Source organism: Onychomys torridus, chromosome 1 (assembly GCF_903995425.1).
Source record: "Onychomys torridus chromosome 1, mOncTor1.1, whole genome shotgun sequence".
Lineage (NCBI taxonomy): Eukaryota > Metazoa > Chordata > Mammalia > Rodentia > Cricetidae > Onychomys > Onychomys torridus.
In genome coordinates, this window is record NC_050443.1 from 76081588 (window position 1) to 76102854 (window position 21267).

The following is a 21267-nucleotide window of genomic DNA, read 5'->3' on the forward strand; positions in this document are numbered from 1 at the left end:
TGTGTGTGTGTGTGTGTGTGTGTGTGTGTGTTTCATCATCCTTAGATCATGAGCTCCTTGATGGACAGGACTAGGTTTTCTTTTCCACCTCAAGACACTGTATAGTCCAATAGTTTAGTGCATAGAGCCAGAGTTTCTGGGTTTATATCTGACACGTGAATTAAGCTAGTCATCCTGTTCCTGTTATCTGTAAAATGGGCATAACACCTGTGGCAACTTTAATTCGTCCTCATCTTGACCTCTTGTTGTTTAACTAGATAAAAACATTATCATACGTTTCGCTGAGTTATGAAAAATTTAATTTTTGTGTAAACTTAAAATACAACTGGATATATGAAAAGGTCATCGTTTTCAGGTCAAACAAATTCAAGTAAAAGAGGAGAAAAGCGTAAAAATTCTGGTAGGTCACGCTTCAGTCGCTTCTTTTTAAGCAATGGTGTGTTTTGATATCTGATATTGCAAGGTGACTTCAGCAGGTACTGAGTCTGACTTCCCCTGCTCAGAACTCCTCTCCACATCCAAGACTCCGGACTGACACTTGCCTTCTGCATCCGTCCATCCAGCACCTCAGTGTTCCCCGTCCCCCCCCCCCCCCCCCCCACCCCCGGCAGCTTTATAAAAACGAACGCTTAGATGACCCCAACGTGGAGCTTCCTAGCTATTTCTGAGACTCCTCTGAAAGTCTTCTGCCTCAGCCCCGCCCACGTCGGTTCCTGCCACCACCCGAACCCTGCCCCCTCGGCGGGCGGAACACAATCACGCATGCTCAGCCTCAGACCCCACCTAGCGTGATGACGTAAGAGCGCGCACGGGGTGACGTAGCCCAGTTGCAGCGTGCTTTCACTCTAGGTGTGCGCTCAGGTAGCACCTGCACTGCATCTCAGAGGTCTGTACTGTGTTTCTTGAGCGTTGAACCTTCCGGGCTGTCGGGAGCAGGACACTGAGGAGAGGTCCTGAAGGGACGGCCCGGGGCTCAGAAGGAAGAGCGACACGAGCGCCTGACTGCAGGACTGCGCGAGCCAAGAGGGCTGCCCCAGCAGAGCCACAACCCCGGCGGGTCACAGCCCCCGCCGGCCACGCCATGCTCGGGGCCCGGCGCCTGCTCGGCGCGCTGCGTCTCTGCTCCTCCGTTTCCTGCCCCAGGCCCCGCGCAGCTGCCAAACTGCGCGTGCGGGATGCCCTTGGGGTCCGGGACGCGAGTGGGGAGTGTGTAACGGTGCAGGTGGGTGTGCGCAAAACTGCTGGAGTTTGTTTGGCCCGGTCACCACTAGCTTTCCCCCGCGTGTGCCTCTCGGACCAAGCGTGGGCAGAGCAAAGTTGGAAATGAAGGCATCACGAGTGTCCACACTTCTCGTCGAACGTATTGTAACTTTTTGCAAACCGTCCTGTCGATTAGGAGTGCGGCAGCAGAGTTTTTCATGACAGCGAGCCATGACTGTAAACTTGTCAGTCATGCAGGAAAGTTTAAGCGAACACGCCCCCTTTTTCTACCTTTATCTCTTAATAGCGTGGAATGTCTTGCCCTAGTTCTTTGAGAACAGAAATCCTTTCTTCCAGCTTTCCTGTTCACCTGGCTGGTAGGAAATACTAGTTCCAGGTGTGTCAACCATCTAACACTGCATCACGATGTTGTCACCTACCAAGTTCGTAGTTGACTCATCGATACCACCCACCCCCAATTAAAAAGGTCTCAAAGTTGACCATTTTTGTCTTGGGCTGCACTCATCCCTATCCTGAGTTACAGCTTCATGTGGTCTTTGGACACATGGGAACCCATGTCTTTTAGGCTTTTAGCTACCTTGACTCTTAATCTGAGGGTTCCTTCTATGTAATTAATAAGCTAGGAAAAAGAGTGGAATGTTGTAGTTTGACAAACTCCGGGCTGCAGTTGCCTTGCCTTAAGTCGCCTGCCTTAAGTATCTTGTTAGTTATGGGGAAATAGAGATAATAGTAGTTTCTGTTTCGGGGAGTTCTGAAAATTAAACGTGATAATGGGTACCAGCGATTTAGAACAGAGACCTCCCGGTCAGTGTTAGCTGCTGTTATTTCTTCTGAGCATTCGCAGCAGCTTTGACTAGCTCCTTAAAGGGACAGAATAAGCCTGGTGGTTAGCTGCTGCTTCTTGAATTGCTGAAACACACTGAGTGGTCTCTCCTATGTGTTCATGACTTTTCTTTTTATCACTTATTTTTACTTGTTCAGTGTTAGTTTCTCTTCCTGCTGCAGAGCAGATAATACCCAGTCTTAGCTGCAGAAAAAAAAATCACATTCGGAAAATGCTTAAGAGTTTGTTTTTGATAATACTGTTTACAAAATTTTTATTTATTGGTTAACATACAAAGAAATAGGTTTCTGGGGCTGGAGAGATGGCTCAGTGGTTAAGAGTACTTATTGCTCTTCCAGAGGACAAGAGTTCAATTCCCAATAGCCACATCAGGCCGCTCATAACTGTGTGTAACTCCAGTTCTAGGAGATCCAACACCTTCTCCTGGCATTCCTATACACATGGCATATTCAGACACACACATAATTGTTAACCTAATAAAACCCCACAAAAATTACAAAAGAGAAATAGATTTTTTTGTGACATTTTTTATTTCATTATACTTTTTTTTTTTTTTTTTTTTTTTTGGACACAGACTATCTGTGTCATCGAAGTTGGCCTCGAACTTGGGATCCTCCTTTCTTAGCTTCCCAGTACTGGGATCACAGGCATATACTATTATGTTTAGCTTCATGAGACTTTCTTTTTTAAAGATAACTTTGTTTGTATAATACTTTGTAAATAGAACAAAATCTCATATGATGTTTCTAGTCTAATGATCTCTCTGGGAATTAGACACAAAGAAAACGGCACCAACTTGTAATCTTTTTCTTTCTTTCTTTCTTTCTTTTTTTGTGATTGAGGAGCAAGGAATAGCTTTGAGAAGCAAATGTTAAGGACATTGTTTATGCTAATTAGGCTCATCAACTTAATGAAATGCTTGGCATCCATTTAAAATGAGCTAAAACAAAGGTGGACCACTAAATATACATCTTTAAAACTGTATACACATCCAAATAAGCTCAAGGCAGTTCATTTTATGCATTTGACATGTTGAGGCAATATTGTGAACATTTTTTTCTTTCATTTAATCTTTTTTGAATGTGTAATGAAAATGTAAAAGTGTTCCATTTTAAGCTCACATTTAAAAATGCTTCTTTCCAGGGATGGATCCGTTCAGTCAGATCCCAGAAGGAAGTTCTGTTCCTGCATGTCAATGATGGATCCTCTTTGGAAAGCCTTCAGGTTGTTGCTGATTCGAACTTTGACAGTAGGCGAGTTTTTTTTTTTGTTTTTGTTTTTTTCCCCCGTTTTTTTTTTTAGAGAACACTTCAATTTTTTTTTCCTTTTCTAGTGTTTTCCACTTCCCTAGTAGAGTGTTTTCTTTACCACCTGAATGATCTTTCTAAGCAAATCTGTGAAAAATAGCATTGAAAAAAAAAGCCAAATAAACTTGGAATCCAGAGCCTTCAAGCTCTGATATCTTTACATGTTGATGTCTTCTGCCCATGGTTTGCTTCAGTCTGGTTTTTTGTTTTGTTTTGTTTTGTTTTTTTGAGACAGGATTTCTCTGTGTAGCTTTGTGCCTCTCCTGGAACTCACTTGGTAGCCCAGGCTGGCCTCAAACTCACAGTGATCCGCCTGCCTCTGCCTCCCGAGTGCTGGGATTACAGGCGTGCGCCGCCGCCGCCACCACCACCGCCGCCACCACCACCACCGCCTGGCTGCTCCAGTCTTTTTAAAACTACTTATACCTCCCCTAACCTGTTGTCTTCTAGACCTCACACATGTGTGCCAAGTGACAGTCTGTCTTGTATCTAGTATCCAGTTCCAGTTTAAACATCATCTGATGTCTGTGTCTCATGATGGCAAGTGCTTCCCTGCTCCCATAGTTCCATGTGCCCATCTCTCATAGAATGGATGCTACTGTTTGGAAATTAACTATTCTTATCACACTCCTTTGACTCTTAATTCTTTGAGGTGAGGAATGATGTATTCACTTTTCTGTCCCTAGCTTCTGTCATAGTGCTGGCACATAACCAATTATTATTGACTACGTGGAAGGAACTTTTATGGTCTCGTTCATCAGATGGTAAAACTAATACCATTTTGTGGTAAGGTATAACCTCTCTGGAGCAGAACGTTACACTGCTAGAGTAAAAGCACTTTGCTGTCCTAAGGACTGTTAAGAATAGTGCTGTCTACATACTGCGGAGACTGATGGGTCTCACCTAGGCAGAAAAACAAAATCTGTTTGTCTTACTTACATTTCTATTGCTGTGTTAAGCCACCTTGACCAAAGCAACTTGCAAAGAAAAAGTTTATTACAGGCTGACAGTTTCAGGTGAGAGTCCATGACCATCACGGCAGGGAGCATGGCAGCAGGCAGGCAGGCATGGTGCTGGAGTGGTAACTGAGAGCCTCATCTTGCTGCACAAGCATGAAGGAGAGAGAGAGAGAGAGAGAGAGAGAGAGAGAGAGAAAGAGAAAGAGAGAGAGAGAGAGAGAGAGAGCTAACTGGGGATGACCTGGGCTTTTGCTCAAGCCACGCCCGTCCCAGTGACACACCTCTAACAATGCCACACCTCCTAATCCTCAAACAGAGGACCAAGCATTCGAACATCGGGGGCCATCACACCCTTCTATGGTAACAACCTTTTAAAAGAAGTCTGTGTTCCTCTGACGATATCTGTGAGGAGAGCAATTGCAGGGGTCTGTTTCACCTGAGTTCTGGAGATGACTACCTGCCTCTTTGAGATGTTTGCAAGAGCCCTTACAGGAAAACTCAAGACTATCTCAAAATAGCCTATAGTCACCAGCCAAAGTATACCAGTTTCTTTTCTCCACTGGATATAGTAGTGAACAGTTTTACATGTGTACATTTACATATGACTAAACGTCAAAAGGAAATACCATATATTAAATGTAGCAGGCAAATAAAACTGGATGGGGGAATCTCCTGACACATTTATTTAATATATTACTCTATTATAACTTTTTTTTGTTTTTTTTTTTTAGTTTTTGAGACAGGATTTCTCTGTGTAGCTTTGCGCCTTTCCTGGATCTCGCTTTGTAGACCAGGCTAGCCTCGAACTCACAGAGATCCGCCTGGCTCTGCCTCCCAAGTGCTGGGATTAAAGGCGTGCGCCACTACCACCCGGCCATAACTTTTAAATACACATTATTAAGGAAGGCATTTACTAATTATTTTTAAGGGAATGTTTTAAATTTGTATGTGTCTCTGCTCATGAGCACACCTGTGCATGTAGAGGTGGAAGACAGCCTTCAGGTCTCAGTCCTGTGTTTCTCTGCACCTTGTTGAAGACAGAGTGTCACTGCTCCTGCCTTAGGGTCCTTCTCTACATCCTATCTCCCCATCTCCCCTTAGGGGTGTGCTGAGATTATAGTCCCGTGCACTATTGTGTGTGTGGCTTTTTTTTTTTTTTTTTTCAGATTTATTTATTATGTATACAGTGTTCTGTCTGCAGGCCAGAAGAGGGCACCAGATCTCATTACAGATGGTTGTGAGCTACCATGTGGTTGCTGGGAATTGAACTCAGGACCTCAGGAAGAGCAGCCAGTGCTCTTAACTGCTGAGCCATCTCTCCAGCCCCCGTGTGGCTTTTATGTGGGTTCTGGGTTATATGATAACTCAAGTTATCAGCCTTGTGTGATTTTACCCACTCAGACATCTCTCTAGTACCCCCACCCCCCTTTTACTCGAGACAGGGTTTTGCCCTGACGACCTGGCTAGCCTCGAACAGTACCTTCTGGTTAATGAATTTATGTTCTAGTTCAAGTTTACCCACAAATTAATTTACCACAGAAAGAAACATGAACCCACTTGCTTTAAGAATCACTTATTAAGAAGGAAGCTAGGCTAAATGATTGCATATCTTTGCTAATTCTAATACTTTATAATCATATATTAAGAGAGAGAGAGAGAGAGAGAGAGAGAGAGAGAGAGAGAAAAACTGAGTGAGTGGTGGTGGCGGCGGCAGCACACACTTTTAATCCCAGCACTCGGGAGGCAAAGGCAGAGGCAGGTGGATCTCTGTGAGTTCCATGCCAGCATAGTCTATATAGTGAGTTCTAGGTCTGTCTCCTCCCACACCCTCCAAAATAATAATAGTTACATAATTTCTTAGTTCTAAATACTTGAGCAAATTGTTGACTCCCCTTGTTCCCATTTGAACACAGAATTCATTTTTAGAGTCCTGGTACAAGAGAGCATCTGCAGATTATTTAACTTAACTAAGGATAAATACTTTTGACATTATGTACTTCACCAAGATTTAAATTGAAGTGAAGGCTATATATAGTCTCTTTTCTGATCCTAGTTTTTTCATTACTGTAGAGAGTTGGCTTTTGGAAGTTCCGTGCAAGTCCAAGGACAGCTGGTCAAAAGTCAATCCAAAAGGCAAAATGTGGAACTGAAGGCAGAAAAAATTGAGGTGATTGGAAATTGTGAAGTCAAGGTATGTTTGCAGATAATTTGGGGAACTGTTTAGGTTTAATCTAAACCATTAGTGATCTATTTAAGTCTTTTGAGAAGATGGCATTTAGAATAGCTTCATTTGTGACTTCCCTGATCACTGAAACAGAGCACTGAGCCTAGTGAGAAGTAGTAGTATAATGACTGCTTCATCTCCTGGGAGCCAAGTATTAGTCTGTATCTCTGTGGTACCTGCCACATCTGAAGTTTATCTTCTAGCCATGTGGCTTCTTGCTCTTGCTATAATTTTAAATATTTAATGAGCAAAATGATTGTCCCTTGGCTTCTGTTGTTTTTAGACTTTTGGTTTAGTGTTACTTATTTTAAACTCTTATTGTTCCTAATCCCAAATCTAAGACTTCCAGCATGTAAATGGATGGTATCCCCCGCCCTGTGCCCTAGTGGTGCTGAGAATCAAACCCCAGACCCTGCTTTGGGTAAGTGGTACGTCCCTAGCCCCGGCTGAGTGTTACTTAACATTTTCAGACATGAGAGAATTCTGAATCTCTACTAATGGGGCCACAGTTTATCTTTAGTAAGTATGATGCTTGTTTGTATACAACACAAAAAGGAATATTTGCCTAAGACCTAAAGAACAGAGGAGACTAGAAGCAGTCTGCTAGTGCTGTTCTTTGTAAACTTTGCTGTTACCTTTTCAATGGAAACATCAGGTTTTGTTTGAAAAGATGAATGTCATCTTAAATTTTGTAGCATGAGTGTGGCCAGGTTGGAGCCATAATTTCCTTTAATTTTTTCCAAATCTTCAGTATTGTGCTAAAGGAAAGAAAGCTGTGGTGTCTCCCTCATGCTATTCGATACCAGCAAAAGCTGATAAACAATAAGCAACCCTAATTGATTATGCTTGAGGCTTTAAGATATTGGGGGAAGTTAAATATCAACTGTGTGTGTAGTGTTAGAGCCATTGCCTTTTATTTCTTTAATGTTTTGAACTCACGTACCAAAGTGAGTGATCTTGAACAGTTACGTGCTAACCTCTCTAGTTGTAAGAAACTGACAGCTAATGGGTAGAAACTTGGTAGGTAACAGGCGAGCCTCAGCCACAGTAAGTACCTTGGCTACTAAGTAGTGAAGCTGGCTTTAACCCAGCACCTCCCTCACTCCTCCCAGCCATTCTGTTTCCCTGGTAGAAGTAATTGGGCTTCAATCCATTCTGTTAAGAAATAAAGAAGATGGCTCAGCAGATAAAGGTGCTTATCGCCAAGCTTCACGACCTGAAGTTTGAGTCCTGGAACCTGCGTGGTAGAAGGAGCGAGAACCAACTCCAAGTTGTTCTCTGATCTCTGAACGTGTGGTGCATGTGTGCAGATGCATGCACACGAAAATATGTATAATGTTTGGTTTTTTTTTAAATAATAAAGAAGGCATCTTAGTTTTGTCCCAGAGCTCTACTGTTTTAAGAAAGACTCTGGAAACTGGTTTGTAAAATGGTTTTGGGTTTTTGTTCGGTAGCTCTTTTGGTTTGTTTGATTTTCCCCCTTCTCAATTGCTCCCATATTTTTGGCAGGCGTTCCCTATAAAATATAAGGAGAGGCATCCCCTGGAGTACCTGAGACAGTATCCTCACCTGAGGTGTAGGACTAATGCTCTGGGTTCAATATTGCGGGTTCGCAGTGAAGCCACAGCTGCTATTCACTCCTATTTTAAGGTAAGGTGCTCTGCTTCCGAGTGTGGTTTTTAATGCAGTTTGAATCGTTGTAAGCCTGGAGCATTTGCCTGAAAGATCTTATTTGCTCTAAACACCCTTTATCTTATAAAGAACTAGATGTCATGGGCATGCATATCTGTCTTCTCCTTTTCTTGTGTATGGTTTAATAGCATTATTGAGGAGTAGCTTGCATACAGTACTGTGCATATTGAAAGTGTATGGTCTGATGAGTTTCCACATGACTGTACCCCTCCCTGAAAGCATCACCACAAGGAAGGTAGGAAATACATCCGTGATCCTGGAAGTTTGTGTGTCTGTAATAGCTCTTGTTTCCCCTTCATTTTTGAAAATACTTTCTGTGGATATAGAATTGTAATTTGATAGACTTTTGCTTTTATTTCTTTGTGTATGGGTGTTTTGCATGCATGCATGTAAGTGTTCTAACAGGCACCTAGAAGAGGGTGTCAGATTACCCTGGAACTGCAATTACAGATAGCTGTGAGCCACATGTGGGAGCTGAGAATTGAACCTGGGTCCTCTGGAAGAGCAGGCAGTGCTCTTAACCACTGAGCCAGGAGATCTTGTTAAATAGGCAAGGCTTCTCTTGAAGTCACGTGTAGCCCAGAGAGCCTCAAACTCAAACTCTTCTTGCCCCAACTTCCCAAGTACTTGGATTACAGACATTGAATCCAGACTTAAGTTGCCACTGTGTCTTCTCAGTGTTTCCAGTGAGAATTGATGTCGTCTTTTTCTTGGTTCCTCTGTATAACACCTTTTTCTTTGGCTTCTCTTTATCTCTGGATTTTATAAATTCAGTTATGATGTGTTTTGTCATAGTTTTCTTTGTTTCTCTTTTGGGGTTGGTTAAGTTTCTTAGACACATGAGTTTGTCATTTTTATCAGCTTGAGTTTCTTTGGTTTTGGTTTTTATTTGCTGTGTTGCCGAGGCTTTCCTGGCATTTGTAATTCTCCCAATTTTAGTCCCCTTACTAGTTAGCTATGTGTCACTGTGCCCTGCTCCTGAAGGTTGTTTGTTTCTGAAGGTTTTTTTTAGCCATCTTTTCTTTAAGTATTTTTTATTGTCTCTGAGATTATGTCCATATTAGAACACTTAATGGTATCACATAGCCCATTGAACCCAGGGCCGCAAAGATGCTTAGAAAGTGTACTCGTGGGCAAAAGATCCATTCCTAACCCTTGTTTGTTTGAGACAGAGTCTCACTAAGTTCCCCAGGCTGGCCTTGAACTTGTGATGCTCCTACCTCAGCCTCCTAAGTAGCTGGAATTACAGGCTTGCACCACCTCACCCAGCTGGGACTTGTTTTTCATGTCCTTTATGCCTACCTAACTTTTCAAATACAGGCCTAGTTTTAAAACTATGTACTTTATGTATGTCTAATGCCTAGTCTGCTTCTCACTTACAGGTTAGTTTTGATGAATTTGTTTTGTTTTGTGTTATGTTTTCCTGCCTCTTTGTATACTTTCTGATTTTCAGTTGATGCCAGATGTTAGGAATTTTACCTTGTGAGTACGGGATATTTAGAAAGATTCTCAAGCTCTGTTCTGGTATACCATTAAGTTGAAAACGTTTCAATACTTTTGGTCTTCTGGTTTTTTGTAGCAAGTCTTTGACTGACTGTTCCACCAGCCAGTTTATTATTAATTATGAAAGCTTGGCTGATAGCTTAGGCTTGTTTCTAACTAGCTCTTAAAACTTAAATTAACCCATTTATATTTATCTACATGGTGCCATGTGGCTCACGGCTTTTACTTCTTGTCCTGCATGTCTTGCTTCCTCTGTATCTGACTGGTGACTCTGCCTTCTTCCCAGCATTCTCTCTTCTCCTTAAGGCCTGCCTAGCTATTGGCTGTTCAGCTTTTTATTAAACCAGTCAGAGTGACAAAGCATCACAGTGTACAAAAAGATTACTCCACATCAGTTTTTGCTTATCGTGTCTGGAACAGTATTCAGTGTAGTACGGGTTATTCCTAATGGTCTAGGCAAAGCCTTCCTGAATATTCTTCCTAGTAGATTTCCTAGTCTGGCTGTGGGAACATCCAACCAGCATGCAAATACCAGGCCCTGTCTCCGCTAATCTCTTTGGATTATTCTTTCCTCGACCTTGGATAGTTTCTTTCATTCATGTACTGATCAGTTCTCTACCACACCTCTGTTCTCACCTTTCTGATATTCTGGCCTATGACTGTAGCCACTTGGGTTTCTTCAGACTCATGACAGTTTCTCCTCAGCTCAGGGAGTCTTCTGGGCCCCACCTTACTTCCTCCTTCCTGTGCTGTGTCCAGAAGGATCTTACTGTAGGACGCTGGGAGCCTTGAAGCATTCACCGGGGTTGTTTCTCATAACCTACAGATCACTCACTGCCTCTGTTTTATGTCTACTATCTTGAAAATCATTGTTTTATATGGTTTGCTTCCTGTTTTTATTGTATTTGTTTGGTGCTTGTTCAGATAAGAGGGTAAGGTCAAGCTCTGTTTCTGAATTTTGGCCCTGTCAGTGGGAAGCCACCAAAGGCGGTGGTGGTGCTAAGTAGCTAAAGCCCATGCCATCTTCCCGAGTCGCCTCTTCCCACTGCCACATACAGAGGCAGCCCAACACTGTGGTCTTCCCCTGGGGCGCCGGACTGTTTCAGTCTGTTCTACTCACCAGGAGACTTTATGCTTTGGGAAAGGTCTGCTAGAGATCGTTTCTGAAGGACTACCAAAGAGCATCACAGCTTTAAGGCATATAGTTCTGATTAAACCAAGGAAAATACAGTAGAGTTTGCAATTTTACCCCATTATAGTTTGAAAGGGTCTGTTTACACAGGGTCTCACAAATTTCTTTGTGCACCGTCCATATGAATTTTTAGTAGTACTTGACCCACACAAATACAGAACCTCCTTAGAAATCAAAATAAAAGGTTTTGTGTTGTTTTGTTTTGTTCCCCGCGTGACTTCCAACAACTGAGAAAATGGACCTGCTTTAATTCTGAAACAGTTTGAAACCTTTTTGGCCACTAGATGGTGGTATTGGCAATCCATTGACAAGTGAACTTTACCTCCTTTCATATATTTATTATTTCGAGCTTTTACAAATATGAAAACAATTTAAAATAGAGAGCAAAGTATAAAATCTGAAATAAGAAAATAATTAAAATGAGACAAAAATTATAAACACGTGGTTGAAAATAATTTTAGTGTTAATATAGTGGCTATAAAGTCAAGATACTTTTGAGTGTAAGTTTACTTTTTAGTTTTTAAAAAAACATATTTTATGTGTATGGGTGTTTTGCATAGAGGTATGTATGTCTGTGCCACACATGCATTCTGAGGCCCATGTATGCCAGAGAGGGCTTCAGATCCCTGGGAACTGGAGTTAATAGATGATTGTGAGCCACCATGTGGGTGCTGGGAATCAAACCCGGGTCCTCTGGAAGAACAAGCATGCTCTTAATGCTGAACCATCTCTCTAGCCTTTTAAACTTTCAATCATATTTTAAAAATAGAATGCTGGTGTTTCATTCTGTGGTGTCTGCCTGTGTACATGACAATTAGGATTTCATTTTTCAAGAAGTCACTAGAACCAGAGTGTGGTGGTTCATGGCTATCATCCCAGTACTCAGGACAATAAGGCAGGAAGACTGCCAGAAGTTATAGTCAGTGATAGCACCTCAGGCAGGACTGCAGAGTAAGAATGTGTCTCAAGAACCAGCAAAAAGTTTATTGTTGTCCTTAGAAATGAAGGTTACAGATTACCTAGTATTTGATATTGTTTCTTAGATTTATTACTGTAGGCTCTTTAAAAGGTGTTCAAAATTTTCATAAATTCCAGATGTATTGAACACATGTTAAAGTAGTAAAGACTGGGGGTTTGAATAATATTTTAAGCTAGGATATTATAACAGTGTAGAGTTATCTTTTGGCTTGAATATCAAAAATTATTTTGTGTGTGAGATGAGGTTATAGCTCTATTGGTAGAACACTCACCTAGTTCCCACAAAGCCCTGGGCTTTATCCTCAGCACCACATAAAATAGGGCATGGTTGGGTATATGCCTGTAATCCTAGCGTTCATGACCTAGAGGTAGGAAAACCAGGAGTTCAAGTCATCTTCGACTGCATTAGCAAGTTTGAGACAAGCCTGGGTTACACGAGACTCTGACTTTAAAAATGACAGTTAAAACCACACAATCGCATATCCACTGTGTATAACTTGATCTACTCGTAGGTTACTCTTGCTTTGTTCTAAAACTCAACTACTAGAATCCTCAAGGCTAAATCACTTAGAAGAGCTGAGTTCCTCACACAACTGAGGGTTTCTTCTGGGTTTGTCTAAAATGGAATACTTATTTCCTTGTCCTCCTCGAGTGTGCCAGTAGAGAAGACTGTCCTTGTGAATGGAGGCTCTTCCCATGAATATCAGGAGTGTCCTCCGCTGACGGAGTCTCCGATGCCTGCAAGGGAGCCCTGTAGTCTGGGCCCCGTCTGCAGCATTTCAGTAGTGTAAAAAGCAGTGTGTTACAGGCTTTCTTGTTCCTCTTCCGGTCACTCTTTTGTTGCCAGTGGTGTGCTAGTAATTAGAATTCCTCTCTTGTTTCTGTCTTCCTTGACGGTGATTAAATAATGATATAGCAACTTTAGTTTTGTATGATAAGAATATACATAGTCCTGTTAGTCTTCTAACAGGGAGCTTGGTATATGAATGTTAGGTTTGGGGTACCAAGAACCTTGTAAAATGCCTGGTTCTGAAATGTGTGTCGATACTTGGATGTGGTAGGTGAGATTTTTTAAAACGAGTGAAATGTTTGCTTCTGTTTCCAGGCCCCTCTCTGGCTGTCCCATCTCTTACTAGGGATCCTTTTGTTATGGGATGGCGCCGGTAGTAACTCAGTGAGGCAGGCACTGGCACATTCCACCTCCGCTTGGCTTTCCCTTTCCATCTGATCTGTGTCTTCCTCCCCACCGGTTTTCTCCAGACTTTCTGGGGCTGCCTTTATCGTCCTTGCTTTGAGCTTCTCCTTTGTAGCTTTCCGTGGGGTCGTCTTTGAGAAGCTTTGCTAGCACCATTAAAGCTCGAGAAGGCTCTTAGAAGAGTTTGACATTAGCTATTAAAATAATTGCCATGTTTCATTAGCTTTTGGTTCTCAGTCTCGTGTTGTCTACCTCCCGTCTGTGTGCTGTTTCACGGGGCATTTCCCCAGCTCTAACGCTGGCAGTTACAGCAGCCAGTACACTTCTTCTCTCCACCCTCACTTCCTTTGGATTTTTCCTTCCTTTGTTTACTGTGCTCCTGCTTAGTTGCCTCCATTCACGTGGAGTAAATGATTCATGTCCATAATTCTTGGCTCATAAGAAATAAAAATTTTATGCAATAACCTTATTGATTGAATTCCATTGGTCCTTTATAATGTATGCTGCTTTCAGGTTAAGTGCATATTTGAATAATTTCTGGGAGTCTTAATTTATAGCTTGAGTATTTAACCGGTCTATATCTAGGTGAGTTGTTGATTAAATAATTTCTTTTGAGGTCAGAACTCTTGAATTCGGAGAGGGTCATACTTGGACAGTCTCCCTCTGATTATGCTTCAAGATGTTTTTATATTCTACTAATGATAGGCAGAACCTGGCAGGGATGCAAATGTATGAATTTACTGTGTTGATTTCAAGGCTGAAATTCTGCATTAAGTATATAGCATTCTGCCTGTGTGCTGTAAATTCACTTCTAGCTACCTGCCCTCCCATCCTGCCACATCTACTCTGAATGTAACCTTTTGCCTACACGGAGAGTCAAAATGAAAGAAACATAACCTTGAAGCTGATGGGTTATTTCAATCCTGCTAGCAACAGCTTTTGTGGTTCACTAATGGAAACAGTCGCAGACTTTTGATCGGAAGGACTGCAGTTGGGCGCCTCAGTGATGGATGGCTCTGCTGCTGCACAGAATGTTATTCAGACGAAGAAGTACACTCACTACTTGTGCCATCATGCCATCGATTGAATGACAGAGACTTATTTGAAGTCATTTCTTCCCTTTCCTATTTATTTCTTTAGTCCCTACTTATCAGCCTTTATTTTCTCCTTTTTTTTTTTTTTTTCTTTTTGAGCTGAGGATTGAACCCAGGGCCTTGTGCTTGCTAGGCAAGCACTCTACCACTGAGCTAAATCTCCAACCCTATTTTCTCCTTTTTGATGGTTTATTATTGCTGAGGTTTCATTTCAAGACAACTGAACTGAACTTCATATTTCATTAGCAGTGTGGGCAACATCACTCCACATTAGCCCTTGGTGAAAGTGTGTTCCTGTGTGTTCCTTAGACCATCACCAGTACATTCGAATGTGGGCAGAAGAAATCGCATTAGAGAGATAGAGTAAGGACTTGTGTTCCATCCCTAGTGTAGCTCACTAGTGGTCTATCTTGGAAATTCATGAAGTCTCTTAGGGTCAGGGTCTGCTTATTTTTGAAATGAAGTAGTTAAAAAAGATGCATCTAAGTCTGTTTCGTATTTAAAATTTTTGTGTGCTTCTATGCATAATAAAACAATCAGCTGGCCAAGTGTAATAATGTATGCCTGTAATTTCAACACAAGAGGCTGAGACAGGAGGGTGGAGAATTCAAGGCCGGCCTATAGTACATAGCAAACCCCTCCCAAACACCCACAAACAAAAAACACACTTAACTGATCTTTGAACACATTTGGAGAGTAACCAGGGGATGTGTAATGGTATTATGTTGGTGCCATTTTAATAGTAAAATATAGCATATCTTCTTGGAACTGCTTCACATACAAACGTAGTGAAAAGTTTGCCTTTCTCTTCTAGGACAATGGCTTTGTGCACATTCATACCCCAGTAATCACATCCAATGATTGTGAGGGGGCTGGAGAGCTTTTCCAAGTGGAGGTAAGCTGTATCTCCCCTCTTATGCTGCTTAATATTTTTCTTTAAACTTAATAACGGTTTTGTGGACTGAAGAGCTTGGCTAGCCCCTGAAATTGTCAATAGTAATCCTTGAAAGACATTTACATTGCTCTGATCGCTTATATTTCCAGTACTATTATTCAACTATAACTAGAAGGTATGAATTTTTAATTTAGCATTCTATTTACTTTTCCTAGGGGTATATGTATATATGTGTATATATATAAATGAAATCAGAATGAAGAATATTTGGAGGCAGGAAGGGGATCAGTGGGGCAGGGGAGTGGCAGGGAAGAGAAGGGTTGAAAATAAGAACAAAGTATAATAATAATATCTATAAAATGTCACAATCAAACTCCTTTCTTTGTGTGCTAATCAGAAAATTAAGAGTTAAACAAAATAGGAAAGTATGCATGTAAAAAAAAGGATTTTCCAAATTTGTAGAGGAGTTGGTTTTTCCTAAGAAATGATACACTTCCTGCACTGCTTTTTTCTCTGTTGATCTTTGTTTTATTTTTGAGCGTATTTCCCCAACATTCCTCCGCCTTCTCCTTTCTCTGCTCTCCTAATTGTCCCCTTTGTTCCCCTACTCAGTTTTGCTTCTGCTTTCCTGTCATATGTGCATATGTGATTTTATGTATTTATATCAAATCTAGAAACCAGTAATGAGAGAAAATGGGGTATTTATCTTTTTAGGTAGATAATAGCTCTACTTGCATCCATTGCAAATGGCATCTTTGTTCTTTGGTTTTTTTTGTTTTGTTTTGTTTTGTGGGGGGGGGGTTGTTTTGTTTTGGTTTTGGTTTTGGTTTGGTTTTGGTTTTTCGAGACAGGGTCTCTCTGTGCAGTCCTGGCTGTCCTGGAACTCACTCTGGAGACCAGGCTGTCCTGGAACTCACAGAGATCCTCCTGCTTCTGCCTCCCGAGTGCTGGGATTAAAGGCGTGCGCCACCACCGCCCGGCCGGCATCTTTGTTCTTTATGGTTTAAAAAAATCCTATTGTGTAGTCTGGGAAATTAGCTCATTTGGTAGAATGCTTGCCAAGCCTTAGGTTTGGTTCCCAGCATCTCATAAACAGGGTGTGGTAGTGAATATTTGAAATTCCAGCACTCAGGAGATGGAAGCAGTAGGATCAGAAGTTCAAAGTAATCTTCAGCCATATAACAAGTTCAAAATTAGCCTGGGTTATATAAAATTAATCTAAAAAAACCTCCTGTTATGCATATATACTATATGTTTGATGATGAAAGCTTAGTTTTATTGCTTAGCTATTGAGAATGGTGTTGGAATAAACACTAGTGTGCAAATATTTCTTCAATGTTGACTTGAAGTCTTTTAGGTAAATACCTAGAAATAATATATCTGGGTCATGTAGTAGATTCGGTTTTGGTGTTTTTGAGGAACCTTTGTAGAGATTTCCATAGTGGCCAGACTAGTTCACATTGTCAACAGCAGTGTGTGAAGGTTCTCTTTTGTCCCCAACAATTCCTTGGCAGCATTTATTGTTGCTTCTTTTCTTAGTGACTGCTGTTCTGACTAGGAGATGAAATCTCATGTAGTTTTAATTGTATTGCTATGATAGTGAGGATGAACTTTTTTTTCATATGCTTACTGGCCATTTTTGCTTCACCTTTTCAGAACTGTCTGTTCATCTCATTGGACCATTTATCAATTAGTGTGTTGGTTTGAATGAAAATGACCTCCAGAGGCTCATAGATTTGAATACTTGGTTCAGAGGGAATGACACTACTTGAGAAGGATGAAGAGGTGTGGCTTATTAGAGGAAGTGTGTCACTGGAAGTGGGCTTTGAGATTTCCAGGGTCCAAGCCAGGCCCAGTGTCTCTCTTCTGCTATCTGTGGACCAGATGTAGAATTCTCAACTACTTCTCCAGCACCATGTCTGCCTGCGTGCCACCAAGCTCCCCACCATGAAGATAATGAACTAAACCTCTGAAACTAATAAGCCAGCCCCAATTAAATGCTTCCTTTTATAAGGTTTGCCACGGTCGTGGTGTCTCTTCACAGCAATAGGACATTGACTAAGACAGTTGGGTTGATTCTTTTTACTTGGTTTGTTTTTGTTTTTGGTTTTGGTTTTGGTTCTTTGTGTATTCTAGGTATTAATGTTCTGTTGGATGAAGATAGCAAGATCTTTCTCCCATTCCAAGGCAGTATCCTCACACCATTGCTTCTTTTGCTGTTCAGAAGCTTTCTAATTTCATGGCTCTCACTTGTCAGTTGTTGGCATCATTTCCTGAGCTACTAGAAAGTCCTCCCCATGCCTGTATCTTGAAGTGTTTTCCCTGCTTTTCTTCTCTTTGTGGTTTTAGACTGTCCATCTTACATTAAGGTCTCCTATCCACTTGGAGTAGATTTTTATACAGGGTATTTGATGGGGATTTAGGTTCATTTTTCTGCATGTGGACATCCAATATTCCTAGTGCCATGTATCAGAGAGGCTGCATTTTCTCCAGTGTATAATTCTGTTTGTCATCTTTGTTAAAAAGCAAATGGTGGTGGTTGTGCAGCTTTATATCTGAGTCCTCTATTTTATTTCATTGACCTGTATACCTGTTTTGTTTTGTGTTTTGTCAGTTCTATGCTGATTTTATTAGTTAATAACTATGACTCTAAAGCATAACTTGAAATCAAGTAAAGTGATTGTTTTAACACCATTTCTGTGTGTATGGAGGTATACTGTGTGTGTACATTTGTGTGGGTGTATTCACATGAGCATTTAGGTTCCCATGTGCGCATGTGGAGCCAGAGGTCAGCGTCAAGTGTCTCGCTCCGTCTCTTTCCGTCTAATTCTTTGAGATAAGGTCTCTCACTCAGCCTGGAGCTCAGCGATTTGCCTGGGCTGCCAGCTATTGAGTGAGTTTAGGAATCCACCTCCTGTCATCCCCCTTCCAGAGCTGAGGTTACAGATGTGCACACTGTCCCCGGCTGTTGTTAGGTTCTAGATATCCAAACTCAGGGCCTCATACTTGCACATCAGACACATTAGTAACTGAGCCATTTTCTCTGTTCCCCAGTATTCTCTCTGCTCAGGGTTGCTTGGCTGTCTGGCATCTTTTGTGCTTCCATAGGAGTCTCAAGGGTGTTTTTTCTATTTCAGTAAAGAATGGCATTGGGATATTTATGAGGAGTTCATTGACCCTGTAGATTGATTTGGTAGAATAGCCATTTTCACAGTATCACTTCTTCTAATCAAGGAATGTGGGAAGTCTGTCTACCTTCTGGTGTTTGTATTTATCTATCTATCTATCTATCTATCTATCTATCTATCTATTTATTGTTTTTTCAAGACAGGTTTTCCCTGTGTAGCTTTGTGCCTTTCCTGGAACTCTTTTGGTAGCCCAGGCTGGCCTCGAACTCACAGAGATCCACCTGCCTCTGCCTCCCGAGTGCTGGGATTAAAGGCGTGCTCCACCACCGCCCGGCTTTCTGTTTTTATTTTTTTAAGGCAATTGTGAATAGGATTGTTTTCCTGATTTGGTTTTCAGTATTTGTCATTGATATGCAGGGAGGCTTTGGGGTTTTGTATGTTAGTTTTGTAGCCTGGCACTGGCCGAAAGTGTTTATCATATCTAAGAGCCTTCTGTTAGTCCTTAGGATCTTTGTGGTGATTGAAGTGAGAAACGCACCCCATAGGCTCAGGCATTTGAACACTTGGCTCCCGCCGCCCCCTCATCCCCCCACAACCCCCATCCCCCGTTGGTGGCGCTATCTGTAGAGTGTGAGAGGTGTGGCCTTGCTGGAGGAAGTATTGTCACTGGGGGCGGGCTTTGAGAGAGTAAACCCTTGCCCAGCTTCCTGCTCCTTTTCTCCATGCTTGTGGTAAAAGATGTGGTCTCTCCGCTTCCTGGTCCTGCTGTATGCTGCCGTGCCTTGCACGTCATAATGGATTCTCAGCCCTCCGGAATCAAAAAGCCAACATAAACCATTTCTCCCATGAATCATTTCGTGTGTCATTTGACCACAGCAACCAGAAAGTAACTACCACAGTTCTAATACTTAGAACTACACCATCTGCAAGTAAGGACCCCTTGACTTCTTCCTAGTTCTACCCTCTTGCTTTTGTTCTCTCTTGTCTTACTGTTCTATTTAAAATGTGAGAGCCTTCTTCATTTTCGAAAGATGTGTTTTTATCTTATGTGTATGAGGCTTGCCTTCATGTATGTATCTGTACCTCCTGCGTGCCTGACACCTGTGGAAGCCAAACAGGAGCTCCACATACCCTGCAGCTGGACCTACAGATCCACGTGAGCTTTCATGTAGGTGCTGTTAACTACATCTACTTGCTTCGCAAGAGCAGTGAGCATTCTTACCACCGAGCTCTCTCTCCAGCCCTGTTTGATTATTTCCTTAATAGTTATCTTCTGAGTCCTAGTATGTACCCAACACTATAAGCCGCCCATATCGCAGGTCAAAAGGATAGTCCATCAGTACAGGCCAGGCCTGCAATTACATTCATGTAATTCCTGCACTCGGATGACTAAAGCAGGAACAGTGTGCATTTTCTGGCATAGTAAGACCCTGCCACAGAGTAAAATGAAGTAAAATACTCCACCAACTTTTCTTACTTGCAAGCAGTTGAAAGCCATTCAGTTTCCAGCTTAGCTGTTCCAAATCATTATTTAGTCATAGATTAATGGACACAGAGAACTGTATGTTGTTCAATCATACATTTGTGTTTCTGTTGTTTATTGACTCTTATTCCTAACAGATACTTTTTATACATTTGTTTGATTCTGTAAACTGATAAGATTTACCTTCTCTGCTTCGGTACTTTGTGACTCTGCTAGCAGTGTGTTCTCTCTCTCTCTTTTTTTTTTTTTTAAGATTTATTTATTTATTATGTAAACAGTGTTCTGCCTGCATGTGTCCTTGCAGGCCAGAAGAGGGCACCAGATCTCATTACAGATGGTTGTGAGCCACCATGCGGTGCTGGGAATTGAACTCAGGACCTCTGGAAGAGCAGTCAGTGCTCTTAACCACTGAGCCATCTCTCCAGCCCCCATGTGTGTTCTCTTAATGTTATGAAACAAAGTAGTCACTGTAAGAAGTTATCTCAACCTATTGACGTCATTACTAAGAATAAGAATCAAGTGTCCTTCATACAAAAGTTGAAGAAATCTTGATGATAATTAGATTTTTGGTTTTTTTGTTGTTGTTGCTGTTTGTTTTTCAAGACAGGGTTTCTCTATGTGGTTCTGGCTGTCCTGGAACTCCCTCGAATTCACCACCTGACTCTGCCTCCTGAGTGCTGGGATTAAAGGCATGTGCCACCACCACACAACTACAATTAGCTTTTTGGAAAAAGCAAAATAAAAATGACTTGAGAGCCAATGGAGGTATAGTGTTCCTATAATGCCAGTACTTTAAAAAATAAAAATAAAAACAGGGGAAAAAAAAACAAAAACTTGTTGAACATTTGAAGTGGAATTGAAAGTGTTAGCATCTGTATGTATCAATTCAGAGAAAGCAGCAAATAAAAAAAATAATGGTATTCTTAAAAATAGTCTTCTGGTTGTTCTTTTCCTTTCCTTCTTAGTATTCCAAATGTGAACTGAAGAAAAATTATCCACCTTAAATACATATCATAATCCCTTAATCTAAACCCACTTAATAGTTTACAAGGGTGAGGATTAAAACAATTGTTACAAATAAAAAGAATTTTTAAAGGAACTCAAGCAAGTTAAAAACTGTCTTTCTTGAACTTTAATATTATATTGAGAGATAACTGACTTGCTACCAGGGAAATCCTTCAGCAGATCTGGCAGATGACATCATGTGTCTTCTGACCTGTAAATGACTCAAGAAGGCAAGTTACCAGATGAGTCTGACTAAGAAGAGAAAACTCTATCCAAAAGCTAAACAATGAGAAGTGTTCTGTGCTCATATTATTATTTCAGGACCACACACAGGAATTTTACATAGTGGAATTAGACTTGACTGTGGAGTACACTAAAGAAATGCTCTCGAGTTCACTGATGTTACATACACGCAGTCCAGCAGGCCAGATGTCTTCAGTTTGTAGTGCATGTGCTAGGTATGACTTGCTGTCTCCATTACTCGCAGAAGTTCAGCTGTAAGATGTAACCTGCAAACCCTCTATTGTTTGGAAGAACTCCCCAGGCT

General features: G+C 41.5%; 1 protein-coding gene across 1 annotated transcript in view; it reads left to right on the forward strand.

The window, feature by feature from the left end:
• The first annotated feature begins 823 nt into the window (after positions 1-823).
• Nars2 (asparaginyl-tRNA synthetase 2, mitochondrial) overlaps positions 824-21267 on the forward strand; it is a 95151-nt gene continuing 74707 nt past the window's right edge. Inside the window, 5 exon segments of the mRNA XM_036174792.1 lie at positions 824-1222; positions 3209-3318; positions 6402-6522; positions 8065-8205; positions 15024-15104. Of these exon segments, the coding sequence (XP_036030685.1) occupies positions 1082-1222; positions 3209-3318; positions 6402-6522; positions 8065-8205; positions 15024-15104 (594 nt within the window). The 5' untranslated portion in view covers positions 824-1081.